Source organism: Chelmon rostratus, chromosome 5, assembly GCF_017976325.1.
Source record: "Chelmon rostratus isolate fCheRos1 chromosome 5, fCheRos1.pri, whole genome shotgun sequence".
Lineage (NCBI taxonomy): Eukaryota > Metazoa > Chordata > Actinopteri > Chaetodontiformes > Chaetodontidae > Chelmon > Chelmon rostratus.
In genome coordinates this window covers 24,278,552-24,299,521 of record NC_055662.1, presented here as the reverse complement: position 1 = coordinate 24,299,521, position 20,970 = coordinate 24,278,552, and the positions used below count along the sequence as shown (strand labels likewise).

At 44.1% G+C, this 20,970-nt stretch overlaps 1 protein-coding gene across 1 annotated transcript in view; it reads left to right on the top strand.

Moving 5' to 3' along the window:
* Positions 1-20,970, top strand: part of fam172a (family with sequence similarity 172 member A) — a 158,869-nt gene that overhangs the window by 52,391 nt on the left and 85,508 nt on the right. The window contains exon 7 of the mRNA XM_041936781.1: positions 10,047-10,265. Coding sequence (XP_041792715.1) covers positions 10,047-10,265 — 219 coding nt within the window. The remainder of the gene's footprint in view (positions 1-10,046; positions 10,266-20,970) is intronic.

Genomic DNA, 20,970 nt, shown 5'->3' with positions numbered 1-20,970 from the left:
AGCCAATTTCAGGTCTATACAGTAGAAACATCTTGTAGATTTCTTTTGTTCTTATTTCATGCCTCTTTCTTTTTTTCTCTTCCCTTTTTTCCACCTCTTTATGTGATGTCTCCCTTCTCAGAATCGCCTCCCCTGTCTGTAGGCAGCTGACAGCTTCTTTCACTTTTCTTTGTCAATTTCTCCTTCTCCCTCTCTCTCTCTCTCTGTCTCTCTAGCTCTCTTTTTCATCTGTCCCCCCCTACCCCCCCGCCTCCATCTGCTTTCGCTTTTGTTTGCCCGGCCCCTCTCCCATCACAACTTGATAATGAGGAATGCAGTGTGACCCTGACCTCCATCGGCCCTGCAACCACCTCCGACCCCTCCAGGTGACCTCCGGTCCCTGTTTTGACAGCTTGATTAATTACAGAGTGTTATGATTTATGAGAAAAGCAGTATGTAAAAATAATAGACAACAGGTGGTCTTAAAAAAAAAAACCTAGTAGATTTGAAAGAGCTTCTGGTGAGGATTGTGGTGGCGCTGAGGTTGAGGGGGTTGGTCTGTGTGTGTGTGAGAGAGAGAGAACTGAAGAAAGAGGATGTGTTTTACAGCCGCTTTCCATGGTAAATTGCTTTCAACCGTTTTTGAAGGCTACATCGGGTTAATAGGAAAATGTCTTTTGCTCCATGCATGGTTTCCTTAGTTGCCACAGCATGGATTTCTCCACGTGTATTTGGCCGTATGGCGAGAGGATGAAGGGGATTCCAACATACATGCGTAGCTCCATGTGTGTGCTGTGAAGCATAAACCAAGCCATGTGGTAATGACACTATGGAAAATGTGCTGGAGGACACAGACATACATGCATGCATACACACAGATATTCTCCACCACCTCTTTCTAGGTTACATCCTGTGAAAATAAGCAGAGTAAATGGCAGGACAGAGCAGCCATAGTGTTTACCCTTCACACTTCAAACACAGCTTGTGATTGGCTGTGGCGACCTCCCCTGACTCATGGACCTGAGGTGCAGCTCCACTTAAACAGAGGTTAGACTCTTGGACTGTTGGAGTGTGTGTGTCTGTGTGTGTGTGTGTGTGTGTGTGTGTGTGTGTGTGTGTGTGTGTCATTGTGGCCTTCAGATTTATTGCCAGTTGCATGATCGTAGCCTGTTACACTCTCACAGTGTACAATACCACAGCCGATAGAAATGAGTATTTTACACATATAAGACAGCAAATTTCATCTCACGAAAGGTCACAGTTAACATGAAATATCACACACACACCTCACATAGCGGCAGTCAGCGACTTCGACAGGACCACCAGTTCTCTCTGTGGCTGTCCCTCCTAGGTCACAATAACAGGTCAGGGGTGAAGGGATTCCTCTTTGACCTTTGACCCATGGAGGTCGTCGTGGTCCTGTGATGTTCAGTAAGATTAATACCCTGGGCGCAACAGCGTGGTCTCATTATTCACCAACACAGTGCGGTTTGCTGGTAGATGACACCCAGTGCGGCACACCTACGCATTGTTTCAACACATCTGAGCAGTCAAAACCTGAATGTGGAATTAAAAAACACTCTTTTTATATCATCTATTATGTGATTATTTGCAAAAATATAAATGAAATGACACATGCTATGCAGCAACAATTAAAACATGCTATTAAATTCTGATGGGACAGATGTACTGAAATTTTTTCTTTGTAATTTGCCATCACATACACACACATGCACTTGTGTATTATTTCACCATAGCCATGGTGGCTATGTCTGTCCATACACATGCCTGCATACATGTGTCTACAATGTTTAGATGTGTCCTGCCATTGACCCCGGCCGGCTGAGTCCGTACATATGGCCATGCGTCTCGCACCCACAGTGTGTGTGTGTTCATGTGTGTTAATGCACTAACTACCTGTCCAGATGGTGAAGCAGAAACATTCATCGACGGCGCTCTTTAAGAATTCACGTAGAGGTGGGATTTCTTTCCCGCAGTCGAACTGAAAGGCACGCTCACTTTTTTTGGTCTCGTTTATTGTCATTGTTGGATTTTTCACTGTCATTGCGGAGGTCAGATTTCTTATTTTCGTGTAATCTTGTTCAGAAATGAGATTTTGAATAGCAGCCGAATTCTTCTTTATAACCATAATCATTATAATCATCATCTTCATTTGGCAGCGTAGTCCTTCCTGGGCCCATTGATCTCAGGATTGTCTGTCTTCCTTCCTTCTGTGCACAGTTATTAGTGGCGTTCAGGACAGGGTTGCTCCTGGGATGCCTCCACTCCTCCTGTCTTCCCTCTTTTTGTGGCTTCTCTGCCTCCCCCTCTCTGCTCACCTCTCTCCCTGATTTATACATTAAATAGTTAGGCAGAAGGGCAGGGAGGCACCTATCATTCCATGATCTATATCTCTCTCTGCCCTCATTAAAAATACATGTGTATGCTTAGGGGAGACGATATAGAATATATAAATCAAAATGCTAACGGCGTCAGAATAAGCCTCCTGTATTTATTTCCCCATAGCTTTCCCTCTGTGGGCTGAGGACTCTTCCTGCTTACTGTATTTCCTTTGCTGTCTATGTGGCAAGCACATGTTTCATACACTAATATTAAAGTATACTGGAAATATTGTTAATTTATTCTGCAGCTGATTTCATAATCTACCCAAGCAAGACACGGCTTGTTAGAATATTCCTTCTTTTTCTTTTTCAGTTTGTCTAATTGTTACGAGGTTTTAATATAAAGAAGATGTACTCTAACTTTCACAAACACTCAGATGTGCAGATGTCTGCTAACAATGGAGCAGATTACACATCAGGTGAGACAGCTCTAACATATCAGCGTTGGTGAGTTTACATTCACGGTTGCGTCTTTGCGAATGACACACTGGTCTCCTGTTAAAAAAAAAAAGTGACAAATGACTTGTGTAACATTTACTTGCACAATCGATAGCTCTGACAATTTCCACCTGGACGGTGATTAATGCTACATCCACCCCCAATCTAGCAGCCCCCACCCCCAACCCTGCACCTCCCTCTGTGCGTGTCGTGCTGAGAGCAGATGAAGCAGGCCTCCGAACCCTGTGTGTGTCACTGTACATGTTTGTGTGTGTGTGTGTTTATGTGTCCAGACACTCGGATGCTTGATCAACCATTGAGCATGGATAGAATTCATAGATTCACAGGCGTCGAGTGTGGTAAATAATTGCCACGTGAACTGGCTTCTGCATTACACAGAGTGAGTTACTCAACGGTGTCTGTCTGAGTGTCTTTACGTCTATCCCTTCAGTAAAGGTGCTGAAAATAGATAGATCGGGACGAGCGAGACAGGAAGAGAGAAATAGAAAGCGAAACAGAGAGAAAGAAATGTAAATGCGAGCATGAAAAGAAGCTGAGGCATCAGGGATCAGAAGCTGTGCTATTCTCTTCACTTCCTCCACCCCACTGCTCCACTTTGAACTCATTTATAAATATTCAAATCCACATATAAACAATATCCAAATGAGCCCAGACATCCATGCCAAGGTTAAAAATGCCGCTGCTTATTACAGACACAACTACTTGACTAGCTCAAAAGGTTAGCCTCGTATTCTGACCTAAACTATTTGTGCTCATTAAGATCAAGAAAAAGACAATCATTACCACAGGGTCTTATTTACTTTGACCAAATTAGCGTACGACTACATTAGTGGAAGCAAACACCGAATACAGTCTTTGAACTCGAAGTGAAAAGTCGAATTTAGAGAAACTTAATTAAATGTGTACTCTTTATTAGAGGAGAAACCCATGCAGTGGGCGATTTGCTTAAAATTAACTCAGAGGGCAGATGGGGAGACGAAGCTGCACTTTGTCTTACTTTTCCAATGTAAACATTTGTGTTGGCTGTTCAATTGATTGCTTAAACATACAGGGATGTGGGGTTAAGCAGAGGATCCAAAAAAAGAAAAGTTGAGCACACGTATCTCATGTATGAATTGCGATTTATGCCTCTTAATGATGTGAACCATGTCTTTACCAATGTTGTAATTTTAGACCATTATCTTTATGCTTTTTAAAACCAAACTTTACATTTTGTTGTCTTTTTTTAAGAAACTGTAAGATAATAGTATCATTTAGCTCTTCTCTGCAAGTACTTGCATGGCCCGCTGGGTATCGCTAGTTATCAAGAGGGTGATTGATTTTGTGCTGACAGGCTGATGACAATCCCGTCTCATCCCCTCTCACATCACCCCTAAGATCCACACATGTCTTTTCATAGCCCCAGTGGTACAGTAAGCACTCTCCCACCCTTCTGCTCTCAGAGGAACATGCCTGTGTATTCGGTGGGTATGGGGGGTCTCAGACTGGTGCTGTGTTAAAATGAGAAAGGGGGCACCGTGACTTAATCTGACATTACTGTGCAATCTGTGTGGTATCTCAGCCTCAGGGAGAGGGGGAGTGGGAAAAAAAAGAGAGAGAGAGAGAGAAAAGATGGGGATCGGATGGATAAAGGGGCCCTGCATGCAAAAAAAAAAAGCTCACGTAGAGACGGAGACAGACAAGGTCACACAGAGCAGGGTGGCCCTGACAGAGAGGGAGAGCGAGGGTGCACTTGTTATTAAAGTATTTACCTTCCTTCCCAGCTGCTTCATACGTCTTTATTGAGGAACAATCTGTTTCTTTCTGTCCTCCTCCTTCCTGTTTTTCGCTTGTATCTGATGTCGCTTTAAGCCTCTAGTAACTGAAATGCAAACAAATCGTGACTCCAACGCTTTGCTCTCGCTTATTTTCCAACTTAGCCTTTCTCTCGGTCGGCCATTGTGCTTCATTTGGATCTCAAACCCGACTGTAGCCTGCAGACATCCCTCCCCTCCTCCTCCTCTTATTGGGTATGCCATGCTGGGTGACCCTTTCCCCCTTGTCAGTCAAGCCTGAGTAGCAAATCAGGAGCTGCGTCTTGCTGCAACAAGGAAGTGGAGCGAATGCTGTTGAGAAAAGGGAGCGCCATTTGCCCTCATCCTAACAGCCCCCCGACAGAAAAACTAATAAAGTAAGCTGCCCAAGATCCAGTTCCTTTGGACACCTATCGAGTGCACGCTGATTCTTGAAATGTAACATGCGTGCCGACGGGTACATAAATGCACTAAAAAATAATTGCAATGCAAAGAAGAGCATATATGTGCTCCTATTAAGCAAACAGCCACACATAAAACCTCAAATTCTCGCAACCAGACCATTCACTTTCCTCACTGCATGCACCCGTGACCGCTATCAGCCATGCTTTGTACCTGTCAAGTGCTGTCCTTTTCCCTGTGCCCAAAACCCTGCTCACTACATGAGAGCTCTCACATCAAAGCTTCGCTGAGCTCCACACGCACAGATGAAACACCCTCTCACTCCGGCCGCCTCACTCCCCGCTCCCGCACATTAGACACATTTCATTTCATTACAACGCCACTGGAAAAATAGAGGTGCTGCTGTCTTAAAGGGACATCTTATTTACTCTCCTCGCACTTGTGTGCTCACTCGATTGGTGACACGCACAGACACACATGTATACACACACGCTTGTCACATGATGCAGCTGAAAGGAAAAAATAATGATCTGTTACCATAAAAGTTGTAGTGGACAAGCGGCTTCTAATTTGACCGCAAAGAGGGCACATCATCGAGAGTATTGACAGTATTGTTAAGACAGCGCACTGTGGCTCCAGGTCTGTAATAGTAAATCAGAAAAAATGCTCAATATCATGAAATTTATATATTACAGATTCAAATTTGTTATTCAATGATTTGTCAATATGTTGCAGATAGTACAGCCTTTGGGTTTTTAAGGAGCTTCCCAATGCTGCATGTGGGGAGATTGGGCGATGACGGAGGAAGGGTTTCATCACGATGATGAGACAAGCCCTGGTTTCCGTAGCAGCGGCAGCCTTTGTTGTGCTATCTGGTGCGGGACAGGCCGACAAAGGAGCGCTAAGGAGCGTCCGGAGCGGGGTGATGGGGGTCGGGGTGCCCCCCCTTAGAGGGGTCGGGGCGACCCTCTTGACCGCTGGCCCCAGGGCAGGGGCTCAGTGTGGCGGTGGCACCGGGGCACCCACAGGGCATGGGAAGAGACTTAGCCTGCGTACTGCAGCAGAAAGACAAGACTGACCCAAAGCTAGAGGACCGTGTGTGTGTGTGTGTGTGTGTGTGTGTTTCATTCGTGGCAGTGTGTGCGTATAGGACAAAGGCAAAGTGACCTAATGTTAGCAATGTGTGAGAGAGAGATTTAGTGGTATAAAAAGCGGGGTGACCCAAGGTTTGCAACGTGCATTTGTGTAAGATTCACACTTTGACAGCACATCACAGCACAAAGATCAGATTTAGCAGGTGTATCCAGTGTGTGTGTCTGTGTGTGTATGGGAGAGACTTAACAGTTAGCTGAAAACACAAAGACTGAATGACCTAACTCCAGAGGGGTGTATGGCAAGATGTATGGAGAGATTTAGCCGTCACCAGGACTAGAATGATTAACATTAGCTCTGTGGGAGAAATTAGTTCTGTGGGATTTGGGGAAAGCACTCACATTGTGCTGCTTAATTTGAATATCATGTTTTTTTTTTTCCTCTAAAACATTAATTTTTTATCTAGATAGCTGTGGTATATTCAATTAGACAATCACATTAGCAAGTTATCATCTTTAAGATTTTTTTATTCATGTGAAAAAAAATAGAATCACATTTCTAAAAGAACTGTATTTCAAAAATGTCAAGAAAAAAAATTCCCCTCTTGCTTTGTTGTTCTCAGTCCATCTGCATTACACTCATTGTTGCGTATTTGGTTGATGGAGAGAAGAATAAGAGGAGGAAGTGTCTGGACAGGGAGAGCAGTGTCGCCCTGACACCAACACAGACCTCTCAGTGTTCAAATAAATGACGGTTTCCGACATCGAGGTGAACTTGACGGCCCTGCTCCTCCAGACTAAGCGCGCCGGTGACACTGGTCGCCTTTACAGCAATGTCCTTCTGGGTGACTGGACAGCTGAAAGGGTTAGCACTGTTAGCTCGGTTAGGTGTGTTAGCCTCTCCAGAGGAAAGGCCATAGGCGATAGGCCACTCAGGGTTAGCATAAGGACGCTAAAGGCTAGGAACTGCTCCACTTGAGGTTACCATTAAGGCCATGAAGGGTTATTGACCAGTAAGGGTATAGGGTAAGAGCACTGAAGACTAAACATGGTTGCAGGCCACTCAGGGTTAACATCAGAACACATGGACCAGTGTTGCTCCAGTGTTGCTAAATGCTGAACTCTTGGCCTTGTGAACCAGGATTAGAGCAAAGGAGAAATGCACACAAAGTGATGTGATGAAGTGCAAGAGGCATTTCCTGTTGGTTTTTTCTGTCATCACGTCAGTGGGACATTTGTGGACTGTGCAGTGTGCTTGTCATTTAATCATTGTTTAGATTTTTCTTATAAAAATGTTTATTTATCAGCACTGAGTTTAATTCTGTATTGATTTTAAATGTTATCTTGTTTTTCTGATGTTGCTGCCATAGGCTGAACTGGTCTTGTCAGTTATTTTATCAGGCTGCCACCAGTGGGCAGTGGCACAAAGCTGGTGTGGATCTGGTTAGACTACATTTCTCTGCCTCTCCTTCCCTCTCCCTCTCTATCTATCTTTGTCTTATCATTTTACTATCTATCTATCTGTCTCCCTCTGCCTCCTCAACTCTCTTCTTCCTTCGCCCGCTCTGACTTCTTTTTCATCGGGCGATCCATCTGTCTGAATGTGCGCTTGTGCGTCTGAACTTCTGTATTTGTGTGCAAATGTTGCTGCGATGTCTTTTAAGTCTTTAAAATTAAGTCTCCCTAATAGATGCTCATCCGGAGTCTCTCCAACTTTTTCTGCTTTCCATACACATACTGTACATACACCCACAGACTAATAAAAATCCAGGTTTGGAGAAACATCATCTACCTAGCATTTGCATACAAACTATATCGTGGACATGTCGTTTTTTTTAAGCCATAAATCACTTGCTAAATTACCATTAGACTTGCTGTGCCTTAGGGATAAAATGCAAAACTTCATTCTATCATCATGCAGATGCCATTATGTAGCAGCAAAGTCTTTAAAGCTAGAATTTCAAAATACATTTGTTGAATTTAGAAGCCGATGTAATAGTGAAATAATGTCAACACGCACTTTAAATGTAATCATGCCCCGTTTCACTTACTTAACTTAAAAATTTTCTCTAGATTGATAAGTTTCACGTGACAAATATGTCTGGTGAGGGAAGGAAAACCTTTTCTGAGGAGTGAGAATCAGGCTAATTTTTTAACCTGAATAAGTGAGAAAGTGTCATTTTGCTGTTGTGAACACACGGCAGGTGCTAAGGGAAGGGGGTGTGTGGCAGGTTTGATGTCGGCGGGCACAGGAGGGACACACACTCATGCTGCATCGACGGAAGACAAGCACATTGTGTTAACACTTATTAAGGAAGAGGAGACGTGCCGCCTTGAGAAGATAGTGAGTGTGTGTGTGTGTGTGTGTGTGTGTGTGATGGCGATTCGCAGAGGAAGCTGAACGCCGCCGCCTCTCTTAACTCCCTCTCACATCTCCTAAAGGTCTTTTTGTCAGCGCTGATGTCTTTCATACTCCTTAGCGTGCGTATGTGTGTGTCTCTGTGTGTGTCTGCACAGGCCCATAAGTTTGAGTCTCGGGGTGTGTATGTGGATTCACCGTGGGGGATGTGTGTGAAAAGCACAACTGAAGTGAAACAGGAATCCATCCATTTCCTGCTTTAGTTTCAGAGTGCTTGGGACAATAAACACAGTTAATTAAAATGGCTTCCAAGTTGAAGAAGTCACTAAAGGGTACAAGAAAACTTCCTTCACTCCACAATACGTTTCCCCTCTGTCATTCTTTCTTATTATAACTGCTTGGGATTCTTTTCTCTTTTTTCTCATTTTTGCTCGTTTTAACTCTCTTCTTTTCATTTTTTGGCATTCTGAAGTAGTGCACTGATTATTATTATTATTAATAATAATAATTCCAATATTATTTTCATCTAAAAACCCTCTCAGCTTTTTTAAAAAATGTTCGACTTCTATCTGTGCTGTCTGTAGAGGTTTCACATACACACAAACGCATGCACATACACAGATACGTACGCGGTTGCGGCTAACTCTTTCGTTGAGTGATGGTGGGATCGATTGGGTTTGATATTAAGTGACACATGGCCTTTGGAGTCACTAAATGCTACTCACTGACTGAAACCACCGGCGCTGAATTCCAATCCCCCAGTCGCTTCTCAGGCTTGTCCCTGCAGTGACGCCCTCTCCTCTGTCTCTTTCTCTGCCACTTCTTTCAGTCTGGATTTGCATCTTTCCCCCAGTCATCTCACAATCTGTGTTTTAACTGTTGTTACACTGTTGTTTGCTCATAGATATCCACTACCAAGCTCCTTCTTAAACACCGTGAGCCAGGGTGAACCTAAACTCGAACTAGACTCAGCTGGAAAGTTTCTGAGCGTCAGTGTTGATTGTCATGCGGTTTTATATAAGCTTTCCTGAGTAGGGTTACAAAGTTAATATAAAAAAAAGAAACGCTAAAAAATTGCAAAAACTGGTCTGTTTTTAGCTTTAATAAAGTTTATAAAGGCAGTTCACACTCTCAAAACCGTCAAACAGTTAAGAGAGAAAATACACAATCTCCCTTGTTTGTTTAATGTCAGATTTTCTGTCATGCATCTGTCATGTTCTCGTCCTGATGATACATGTTTTATTAATATATTGTAAATATAGAGTCCTCTCTCCAATACATATTTTACTGCTCTTTTTTGATGCCTTTTGTTTTCTCAACCTGGTTATTTTTTTTATTTAATAATTATTTTATTCTGCATTATAAAGCACTTTGTTAGAAAAATGTCTATACGAATAAGGTTTGCTATATTATCCTACATAGATATACCTGATAGTTATATAAATAGAGATCAGTTAATATGTAAAAAACTCTTAATGCTTATTACACTTATTTATGAAGTATGAATAGTATATGATGCTGATGCTCTAATACATGTGCTTATGTGTCTGATCTGTTTTAGGAGGGCTACGGTGTGGTGGTGCTCAACCCCAATGAGAACTACCTGGAGGTGGAGAAGCCGGCCAAGTCTTCTCCCCTGCCCTCTCCAACCGAACCCTCGGACGAACCGGCTGAAAAGAGGGAACGCAAAGATGATAAAGAGGGCAAAAAGAAGAGAGAATTTTATGAGAAGTACCGTAACCCGCAGAAGGAGACAGAGACCGAACGGATTCCTATACGGGTAAGAAAAGGAAGGCAGGAAGGAAGTGTTCGGAGAGCCGGGGCGGAGGGACAGACGGATAGACGCTCGTCAAAAGCAGACATGATGGGGGAGGTGGACAGAGTGACAGTTTAGGGTCGTGGGAGGAGGTAGCAGAAGATACATAGGTGAGAAAATGGGAGGGAGGAATTTGGGCAAGTTTGGAAGAGACAAAAGAGGCAAGAAGGTGCGGGGGGTGAGATGGGAGGCGTCTAGCTGAGGAAGCTAGGGAAGGAAATGTTAGGTAACAAGGGATGAAGGGAGGATGGGAGGCAGAGGGAGAAAGAGAGGCTCTTGTGTGGTCAGCCTGTGTGTGAAGAGGTTGGCCGTGCTCCAGTCGCCTCTCAGTGAGCAAGTGTTAACCACATGGCTACCTCCCTCTCTCCCTCTTCCTCTCCCTCTTTCCCTCTCACTCGTTTTCTCTCTCAGATGGTGGGCCGGTCAGTGCAGCTCTGGCCCTTCACTCTTGTTGACCGCTGGGATTATTATCTCCCTAACACACACTCTGCAAACACACGGCAACATTCTTATCATGCTACACTGACCGTATACCCCTTAATCTCACACACACACACACATATATATACATATACACACACATGGCTCAAGGCAGCCAGCTCAGCAGGTTTGCCTTGTGGTCAAACAAAGGAAGCGACCCTTTGAATAAATCTGATTTTACTGTCAAAATAATTATGGCCAAAGCGATGAGAAATTGTCGCAAAACAATGCTGTCCTCCTCACAGATAGCTTTTGTTTCACCCCTGCCAGCAAAATTCATAATTTTCCTCTTCGTGAGGGTCCATGCAATTAGTTTTTTCCTTCCTAAAAGATCTCATTTTAATTCAATTTTAAAGATGCACACAAGCTAGAGCAGAGTGTCCTCATCGATTATCTGCGTCTTACTTTGCTTGATAGCTGTAGCATCGCGGCGATGCATGTACGTTTGTGTGTGTGGGTGGGTGTTTGTGCATGTGTGTGTGAAATACGTCAGTCTCTGGTGTCTGACAAGAGTTCGGGCTGCTGTGGGACGAGCAGGCAGTGTGTGAGCTGTCAACGCAGGCTTTTTTTTCTCACCCCCCCGGCAGTACCTTTACACACACTGTAATAAGGGATAATTAGCCGCAGCTCTGTCTTTCTCTATCACACTTCCTTTGATGTATTCTCCACCACACAGCTGAACTTACTTCACGCTATCTGACATGAAGAACTTATGGAAAATGATCCATCATGTCATTCACAGTAATCCAGTCAAACTCACTTTCCTGTACTGTCACTTATATGTACAGTACAAGTCAATAGTTTGTACACACCTGCTCATTCAATCTTATTTCTGTATTTTTTATCATTTTCTATATTGTACATTAGTACTGAAGACAGCAAAACAATGAAATAACACATATAGAATCATGTAGTAAACAAAAGAGTGTTAAAGCAAAATATGTTTTAGATTCTTCAAAGAAGCCACTGGTTTGCCTTTATGACAGCTTCGGATGCTATTGGCATTATCTTAAGCAGCTTCATGGGGTAGTCATGTGGAATGCTTTGCAATTCACAGGTGTACCTGTCAAAAGTTAATTAGTGGAATTTCTTGCCATCTTAATGCGTAAAGAAAATAGCCCAACTAGAATACTGTTAATGCGATACTGTAATCCATTTTATTGCAAGAACTGCTCAAGTAAGTAAAGAGAAACGACAGTCCATCATTACTTTAAGACATGAAGGTCAGTCAATCTGGAATATTTTCAAGAACTTTGAATGTATCTTCAAGTGCAGTTGCAAAATCCATCAAACGCTCTGATGAAGCTGACTCTCACGAGGACCGCCCCAGGAAAGAAGACCACGAGTTCCCTCTGCTGCAGAGGAGAAGTTCATTACAGTTACCAGCCTCAGAAAGCGGCAATTAATGACACCTCAGATTAGAGCCCACATAAATGCTTCATAGAGTTCAAGTAGCAGACACATCTCAACATGAAGTGCTGGGAGGAGACGTGTGGATCGGGCCTTAATTGCTGCAAAGGAACCATTGCTAATGGAGACCTGAAGAAGAGAATGTTTGGGCCAAGAAAGACAAGGAGTGGACATCAGACCAGTGGAAATCCATACTTTGTTCTGATGAGTCCACGTTTGAGATTCTTTGTTCCAACTGCTGTGTCTTTGTGGGATGCGGAGAAGGTGAACGGATGGTATCTGCATGCGTGGTTCCCACCGTGAAGCATGGCGGAGGAGGTGTGATGGTGTGGGGGTGCTTCGCTGGTGACATTGTTGGTGATTTATTCAAAATTCAAGGCACACTTAACCAGCATGGCTACCACAGCATCCTGCAGACATGCCATCCCATCTGGTTTGTGCTTAGTGGGACGATCATTTGTTTTTTTCAGCAGGGCAGTGACCCAAAACACACCTCCAGGCTAGGTAAGGACTATTTGACCAAGAAGGACAGTGATGGAGTGCTGCATCAGATGACCGGGCCTCCATAATCACCTGACCTAAACCCAGCACAGATGATTTGGGATGGGTTGGCCTGCAGAGTGACGGATACAAGTCCTTCAAGACTATTGGGTGATGACCTCATGAAGCTGGTTAAGAGAATGCTAACAGTGTGCAAAGTCATCACAGCAAAAGGTTTTTTTTCACCATTTTTGCTCAGTACATAATTCCACGTGTGTTATTTCATAGTTTTGATGTCTTCAGTATTAATCTATGATATAGTAAACTGAAAGTTAAAACCACTGGATGAGAAGGTGTGTCCAAACCTTTGGCTGGTACTGTATATTTCATTTTAAGCTACACCAAATACAGTTACAGAATTAATTTGCATGTCGGTTTGTGATATCATATCCCAGCTGTGCATAAATATAAATGCATGTGTTCATGCCATCTACCTTCTGATCGATATGCATAGATAAAAGTGTGATCTCTTCTTTCTCAATTTCTCTTTTCTCCTCTTTCATATATATCTTTTCTCCCACTCACATCCTCTTGCCTGAAATCTTTAACACTAAGCAATGTTAGCAATGTGAGATCGTTAACACCAACCAAGGTTTCCCTATCTTACAAGCAGACATGCAATATTATTCACATCCTGATATTGGGCTCCGCTTGCTTTTCCCATGCCTGCATAATGCATGCTGGATAGGGTCAGATGCGTTGAGACAAGGGCGGTTTGCAGCAGTGGTGTGTCTTTTTTGAGACTGCTGTGTCTTGAAAATACTCAGTTTAACAGCCTTGGCTTTTCACAACTCCATGAGATGAAAGTCAGGACAGACAGCATAATGAGTAACTGAAGAAAATACCCCACCAGCCCAGTGGCACGTCAAGTCACTTGTCTGGTTAATGTACTGTAAGCTAGCACACTGCTAATTGATTTAGCAGTCTGTAGCAGTGCTGTGGCATTTCAAAAAGGAGAGATGGATAAAAAATGAGCTCTCCATGTCTGTTTTTTCAGACCAGCAGGCTAATACAAAATTATCCTCATTAACCAGAAAAGTAGGGGTCATGTAGAAGGTTTAGATTTTCCAGCCAAATACACTTGTCCTTAGATGCAGGGATTGCAAGACTCGGGATAAAGATTAATGAGTGAGCAGGTTGGCCCCGTGTTGGTGCCCCTTGAATTTTGACCTTTGACCCAGAAGTCAGCAGGATGTTCGTGCGTATGACCTCGCCTCTATCGTCCACGCCTCCTCCTGCACTGCTTTACTCTCCACTGCACTGCCTCTGTCCGCCCCGGAGTAAGCTGTCACACACACATAGACACACACACACACACACACGAACACAAACACGCACACACATCCCGGCAGACAAAAGAGTAAAGGAGGTGAACTAAGGTTTTGACGTGTGTGTGTGTGTGTGTGTGTGCATCTGTGTGTGTGTATATCTTTCTCCTTCACCTCTGTTAGTCAGGGTGGGTGGTGGATCAAATCAAACCTCTTTAGCAGGACTTTTTTTTTTTTTTTTTTTTTAACAGCACCCACCCAAGACACATGCACACACACACACACACACACACAAACCTTTTTTATTCACTACACCTCACACTCTAACTCCCGCTGAGCTGCCAGACCACCTGCACACAGCAATTCAGAGGCACTCACACTCAAATTTATACCTCTACTCCACATACTACTGTATAATGTAATCCAACATTACACAAAAAGTACCATAAGCTTGCTCTGCATTTATAACTGGAGCTCATGAAATTACATTGTCCATTTTCTTTGTTGCGACATTGACTCACAAAGACTGACACACACACATACACACACACACACACACACACACACACCAGCCCCCTGATAGAGTTGAGTTGATTAATACGCTTCCTTACACACATTAATAAGCTCTTAACTGCTTTTAGGAATCTTACTTTTTAGCCTTGGGTTCATAGTGTGCAACCTCTCAACCTTATCTAATCCCTCTCCTCTCCTCTCCTCCAGATCACACACCAGTGGGCCATGTTTAGGGGGATGCTGGTGGAGGCGGGAGAGAGAAAGAGAGGACAGAGGGAGGGATGGAAGGATAGAAAGTCTGATCGGAGGGATGCTGATGAGGATAGCGGAGGGGTGGGATGTGGTGGGGGGTTCGCTCTCTTAGCACTTTGCCATATAGAAGTTTGGGAGTTCACTTTACTTTGAATTTTAGCAGTAATCCAGTTAGCTATTTTCTGTCAGCCAAGCGGAGGAATGGCAGGAACAAAAGGCACATTCATGGGCTTAAGAAGCTTCCAAAGAGTTCACCCAAGGCTGGCTGGCTGGGATTAGGCCAGCAGGCCCTGGAAAGAAGAAGGGAAAAAAAAGAGCAAAGGGGACAAAAAACAGAGCTTCGCCTTTCTTTAAGCACCACTTATTTTTATAAATGACTGGAATACTTTTCTCTCTTTCGCGTTTGCTTTTTTTTCTGCTTTTCCTCATAGCATCTCACATTGTGCGTTTCTTGAGTGTTCAGGGAGAGATAGGCGGAGAGGCCCTCACTCCAGCAGCATTTTAAAGTAGCAGACTGAGACTATTCGTTCTGTTCTCTTTCTCCCACTATATTCAGCTTCGGTGCAGCTCCGAAAATGAGCGATCTGTATGATTGAGACTGGTGGGTGTCGACTGCTTTCACCATGACATTTCGCTGCTTTTTCTACGCTTATTCATTTGGGACAATCATGCCACAATGGAGGAAAGATATTGGGGTGTGCTCGTGTTTCCGCTCAATGCATTGTTTAATTTCCTTGTGTTAAACCATTTTTGGTTTTTGTTTTGCATATCATACCTTTAGTTCTTCTGTCTTCAGTGCAGATGCAGGGCTCTGACGGACGTAGCACAGACAGGGGTTCCTCTGCTCTCGCACACTGTTGTGAATTGTACAGTGTGTGTCTCCTAAAGGAAGGAGCATCCATTATTTAGGCCCTGCCTCTCCAAGACCCATTATTCCCAGCTGCAGCTGTCCACAGGGGCCAGCTGAGATCCTTGTCCTGCTCTGTGTTTAGCAGATGATGTCCTGTTTCACCATGTTCACACTGTACTACAAAACGTCCTGAGGATTCACTAACGTACATGCACACACACCAAAACTTTATTATAAACATAAAGACATGGACACACAAGCATGCACACACACACACACACACACACACACACACACACACGTAATTGTATTCGACATGGTGTTTCTCTATGGGACTGGGTTTTTGCTCTTTGTCACCTTCACCCCTTTGCCCCATTCTGTGGCCCACAAGCAATTATACAGACAGGGTTTATTTGACCTATGGCCTGTGGTCGTGCCAAGAAGTAAGGCTCAGCATATCCAAGGACAGGTAGGGACTTGATTAACCTCTGAACTTGGTCAGAGGAGAGGTCAATGAACAGGGCTGGAGGGCAGCTCACCTGCTTGCTGCAGAGAACAAATTGGCTAGATGCCATCTTTGTATTTGGGTGTGTATTTCTGTGCGAGTGTGATGCGTGTGTATCTGTCTTCATGAGCTAAGTTTTCATGTTTAAGGCTGCCGCACAAGCTCGCTCAGGTGTGTGGAGTGTGTTTTAACTCCAGGTTTATCTCCTTGTGTTTGAATTTAGTGTCGAGGTGTTAAAGTTTTAGAGGGGAGCGAGTCTGTCAGATTTGGCGCTTGTTAGTGTGTGCGAGCACTTCTGGATGTGTGTTATGTTAGTGCATAACATATTGCGTGTGTGTGCGTGCGTGCGTGTGTGTGTGCGCGCGCTCATACCTGTGTGTTTGTGTGTTTGCTCAAGGCAGAACCATTGTAGCTGGTCTCAGATCCTTGCTCCCAATCTTCTAGTCAGGTCAACCATCAAACACATCCATCCTGCCCTCCCTCGCACCCCCCCCCCCACCCACTGAGCTCCCTCTCTCTCCCTTTCTCTCCCCCTCTCTCCCTCCCTCTCTCTCTCTCTCTGCTCAAAACCGTGTTGTGGATACAGGCTGACCGAATAAAGACATACACAGACACACACACACACACACACACATACACACAAACGCAGCACCTCAGGGTCATCCTGGAACAAACACAGCCTTGTCTGCCTGCCCGCTCTCCTTTGCCTTATGTCAATTAATGGCTCGCAGTAATTTCACCTGACAATCCGGGCGGCAGCGCGAGGCTAGCCGAGATGTCACAGCGATGACCTTTCTGGCCCGCAGCCGCTCTTTTCTAATAAAGAATCTCACAAACCCACAGCAACTTCCTTTGTACTTTGTTAATGAGTTATTGATTTGAAACAATGCCCTGGCAAATATTGTCAGAGCAGACTGACCTCACCAAGGTCATGCTATTTTATTGTATACAGTCTGAGCACGCTAATCTGCACGTGGGATGACAAGTACGCTATAGTTTTTCTCCTTTCCCTGGCTCCAGTTCTCTCTCTCTCTCTCACACACACACACTTTCTCTCTCCTTATATGGTATATCCCTTCATTGCAAAGTCTAGTAACACACCTACACATACATTTCTCTCTCACTCTCTTACACACACACACACACACACACGGCTTCCCCCCTCTTGTTAGTCTTTTTCACCTCATTCTCCCTTTTCTCTGTCTCTTTCTCACATCATTATATTCCCAACTCTCCATAGGTACTATACCTGCTAATTACCCACAATGCCACAGTCATTATTTTCCCATCTCTGCCGCTAATTTGCTCCATACCTTCCTTTCCCCCACTCCAGCAGACCCATCAGCTCCCAGACAGCTTCTAGCTAACTTCAGCTCTCTGCCTTAAAAGAGAGTAAAGAAAGAAACAAAGACAGTAGGGGGAGAAAAAAAAAGGAAAAGAGACGGCGAAGGAGTGCACGTCCCAGACATTGATTAAAATGCAATTGCAAACAGGTGTCGTCGAGGTCCACTTTTTAATTGTGTGCACAGAGACATGTACGTAATCACGCACGCATGCACACACACACACACACACACACACAAAATAACTTACCCTAATAACCTCTTTGCTAAAGCCAAACATGTAATTATGTGCATTGCTTATTTAATATTGAACCATTAGGCCAAATGAAAATAATCCTGTTCTGTGCTGATCAAGACATATTAAAGAGTATAATGACTTGGGCTTCAGGTGGGTTTGCCCAGTGTGTGGCATGAGAGCAAGAGGGGACAGAGACATTGAAAGAGAGCCGTCTGCCAGTTTGTGTGTGAGAGAGTGAGAAAGTGTGAGAAGCTCCTGTGTAATTTGAGTAATTTGTTTTGTACCTCTTCTTTTGCAGGAAGTAGCTGATGTGTGTTTTTAATACATTGAGTTTTCCTTCATCTCTCGCTCTAACACCTTGTAATACTTATTGACATTTTTGCAAGATTGAAACCAGCACTGCCGAAGCAAAACAGTCCAAACCCAATAAAGTTGTTTAGGGATCCCGTGACACTGTCCTGACACTTCTGGCTCTCACTGAAAGGTTTCTGAGTGTAAAAAGTATAATGGCTCCTATCCTCTAGATTCCTTCCGGTCCACACTGCTAAACATCTCCCGACTTGAAATTCCAGCTCCCTCAGAAGTTTTCTGAAGTCCTGTGTGTTTTGGATGACTGAGGAGGAGGAGCAGAAGGGAGGAGCAGGGAGGTCTGAAGTGGTTGTTTGTCAGAGAGCGTTGATGTTGTTAGATTCATTGTTTCCTGTGTTGGTCAGACACTGGGTTTGTGTTGGCGTTAGGGCTGTTATTCTGGCTGCGGCGCACTCTTCTCCTCTGCTCTCCTCTCCCTGTTTCTCATTACGATGAATAAACACAGGGCAAGTATTGCACCGGACAGCTTTTGTGCGTGTGCATGGGTGCATGGAATCATGTGTGGCTTTGGAACGGAGTGTGAGTTGTTATTGTGTAAGTAATGGAAAGAGCTAAATTGAACAAATTCTTGAAACTAGAATTGGAAGGCAAACACATTCAACAAAGCAGTAACAGTTGGAACCACTTACAGACTCAAAGTGGGTAGATGGTCATGCACAGTGTTGTGTAGCAGGTTGTCTTGCAGTTTTAATGGTGACGTATCTTGTAACACATCATCAGAGTTCTGTTGATTGGGTAGCGGGAACTTGGCTAGTGACACATTTTGCTTAGCTGAGTCACAGCAGCCCTTGGGGTCATGTCAGAACCATATACATTTGCTGCATATGCTGTCCAGTTGATAATGTATCACCTAAATCACAAGCTGTGTGATGAAGGCACTTAAATAAGATTTTACATTAGGGAGCTGTTTGCAGTGGAGGTCATGCACATCAGTTCTGTTTGGTGTTAGGGGTGTGTATGTGTGTGTGTGTGTGTGTGTGCGTGTGCGTGTGCGTGCGTGTGTGTGTGTGTGTGTGTGGCAAGTCCAGAGCTGAGAGAACCTGTCAAATTCCTCCCATAGACTGCTGTCTCTCTCTTTTCTCTCTCTATCCGTTTCTTTTTCGCCACCTCTGTCCGCCATTTTTATTTCTTTTTGACAATAGTTAGCTGTCAGCATCTGGAGTCTGTCTCGTCCTCAGACTGTCTAGGGTGCAGATTCGTACTTAGTATTCTCTGAGGGGATAGTATGGATCACCATATATTCGGTAAACACACACACCACACACACACAATCAGTACACACCCTCAAATGTCCCTTGACAGTCATGGCTGAAGGATGCTGGCAACAGGTGTGCAGTTGGGACGCAATTCTGACAGTGCTGGCAGATGCACACACAACACACACACCAACAAATACACACAAATAGTGCGGGGAAACTGTGGAAAATAAATAAATAAGCTGAGATACTGTGTGAGAGCTGGTGACAGGAAGCCGGTCTCGAAGGGCGGTGTGCTCCACTGCAGCTAATTAACCCCAGGAAATAATTGCAACAATATGCAAATGTTGTTTAGATAATTCACTACACTGCCATGCCAGGTAGTCAGTCACTCTGTCGCCTGTCGCTGAGGGTGTAGGCAAACAGTGTGTTGTTGTGTGTGAAGTTAGGTGATGGAGTAAGGAACACAGGGGGGGCTCATTTGACACCATGAAGACATCAGCCATGCAATACTTCTTCAAATTATTCTTATTATTCAGTCATTCATAAAGTTATCACTCAATGCCACGTTTTGTCAGCAGTCAGCAAATGTCACTTAAAGGTGCTATGTACAGCAGCAAACCCTGCCTAATGTCTCCATGTCAGGCATTGTCACTAAAGAGTGGGTGGGGAGGTGGACAAGAGGTGAGGGAGGAGTGTGAAGGGAGTGAAACAGGTGGCGTCGGCCAAGAGGTAAAATAAGGTGGAAGAGCAGGATGGAGTGATAGAGGGGAGGCAGGCTAATGAAATGGGCTTCACAGATGAAGGGCGACATGGCCAAGAAGAGAGGAGGGAGACTTCAAAAGACTTTAATGTCACAGCCTTTCACACAGACAACTCTGCCTTAGCCAGCCCCTCCGTGCATGTGGGACAACACGCACACACATATGCACACAAGCACATGCACAGCACTGATGGCAGAAGGGCAGGGCAGAGTGGAGTTGCCTGCTCTTGCATCACACTCGCATGTGAATGGAGGTGGGTGCTGACACTACAACCCCCTCATGCTAATCTAGCAGTAAACACAAACATTCTGACAGGTTAATTTACCTCGAGACAAACACAGCAACCAAAACACACATCAGCACATCATCAAATAGTACAAGCACACACACACACACACACACACACGCTTGCACACAAACTTGCACACACAGATGCGCGCAAGCGAAAACATCTCATCAAATCGCAAGCTGCCTTAGCTTCTTCTAAAAGTAACATTTTAAACTATATTTTCTGTAAAGTGTGTGTCTGTGTGTGCGCTCTGCACAGTCTCCTCAATTACCACCTTCAGGGGAGTGAATGCTGAAGTAATTATCTATCTGTGATAATATCCTGTCTTACTTTGAAAAATGCAAACCCATTTATGGAAACTAACAGGATAGTCTCTTAAGACACCTCCTCTGTCCTTTACCTCATATCACTAATTATTTGTTTTGGAGTCACATGGAGCAGTTTGACACTCAATTAACAGATGAGCTTCCATTCTCTGTAGGCCATGTGTTTGTTTATTTCGAGATATTCTTTTTTGTATACATCTGTATGCTAATTAGGAGAAATGTGTGTGTATGTGTGTGTGAATACATGTTTGCATACCATATTGTGCTATCTTAAATGCAGCGTGGTGTTGTGATACAGGTGTGTCTGGTCGACAAAGCACAGTGTG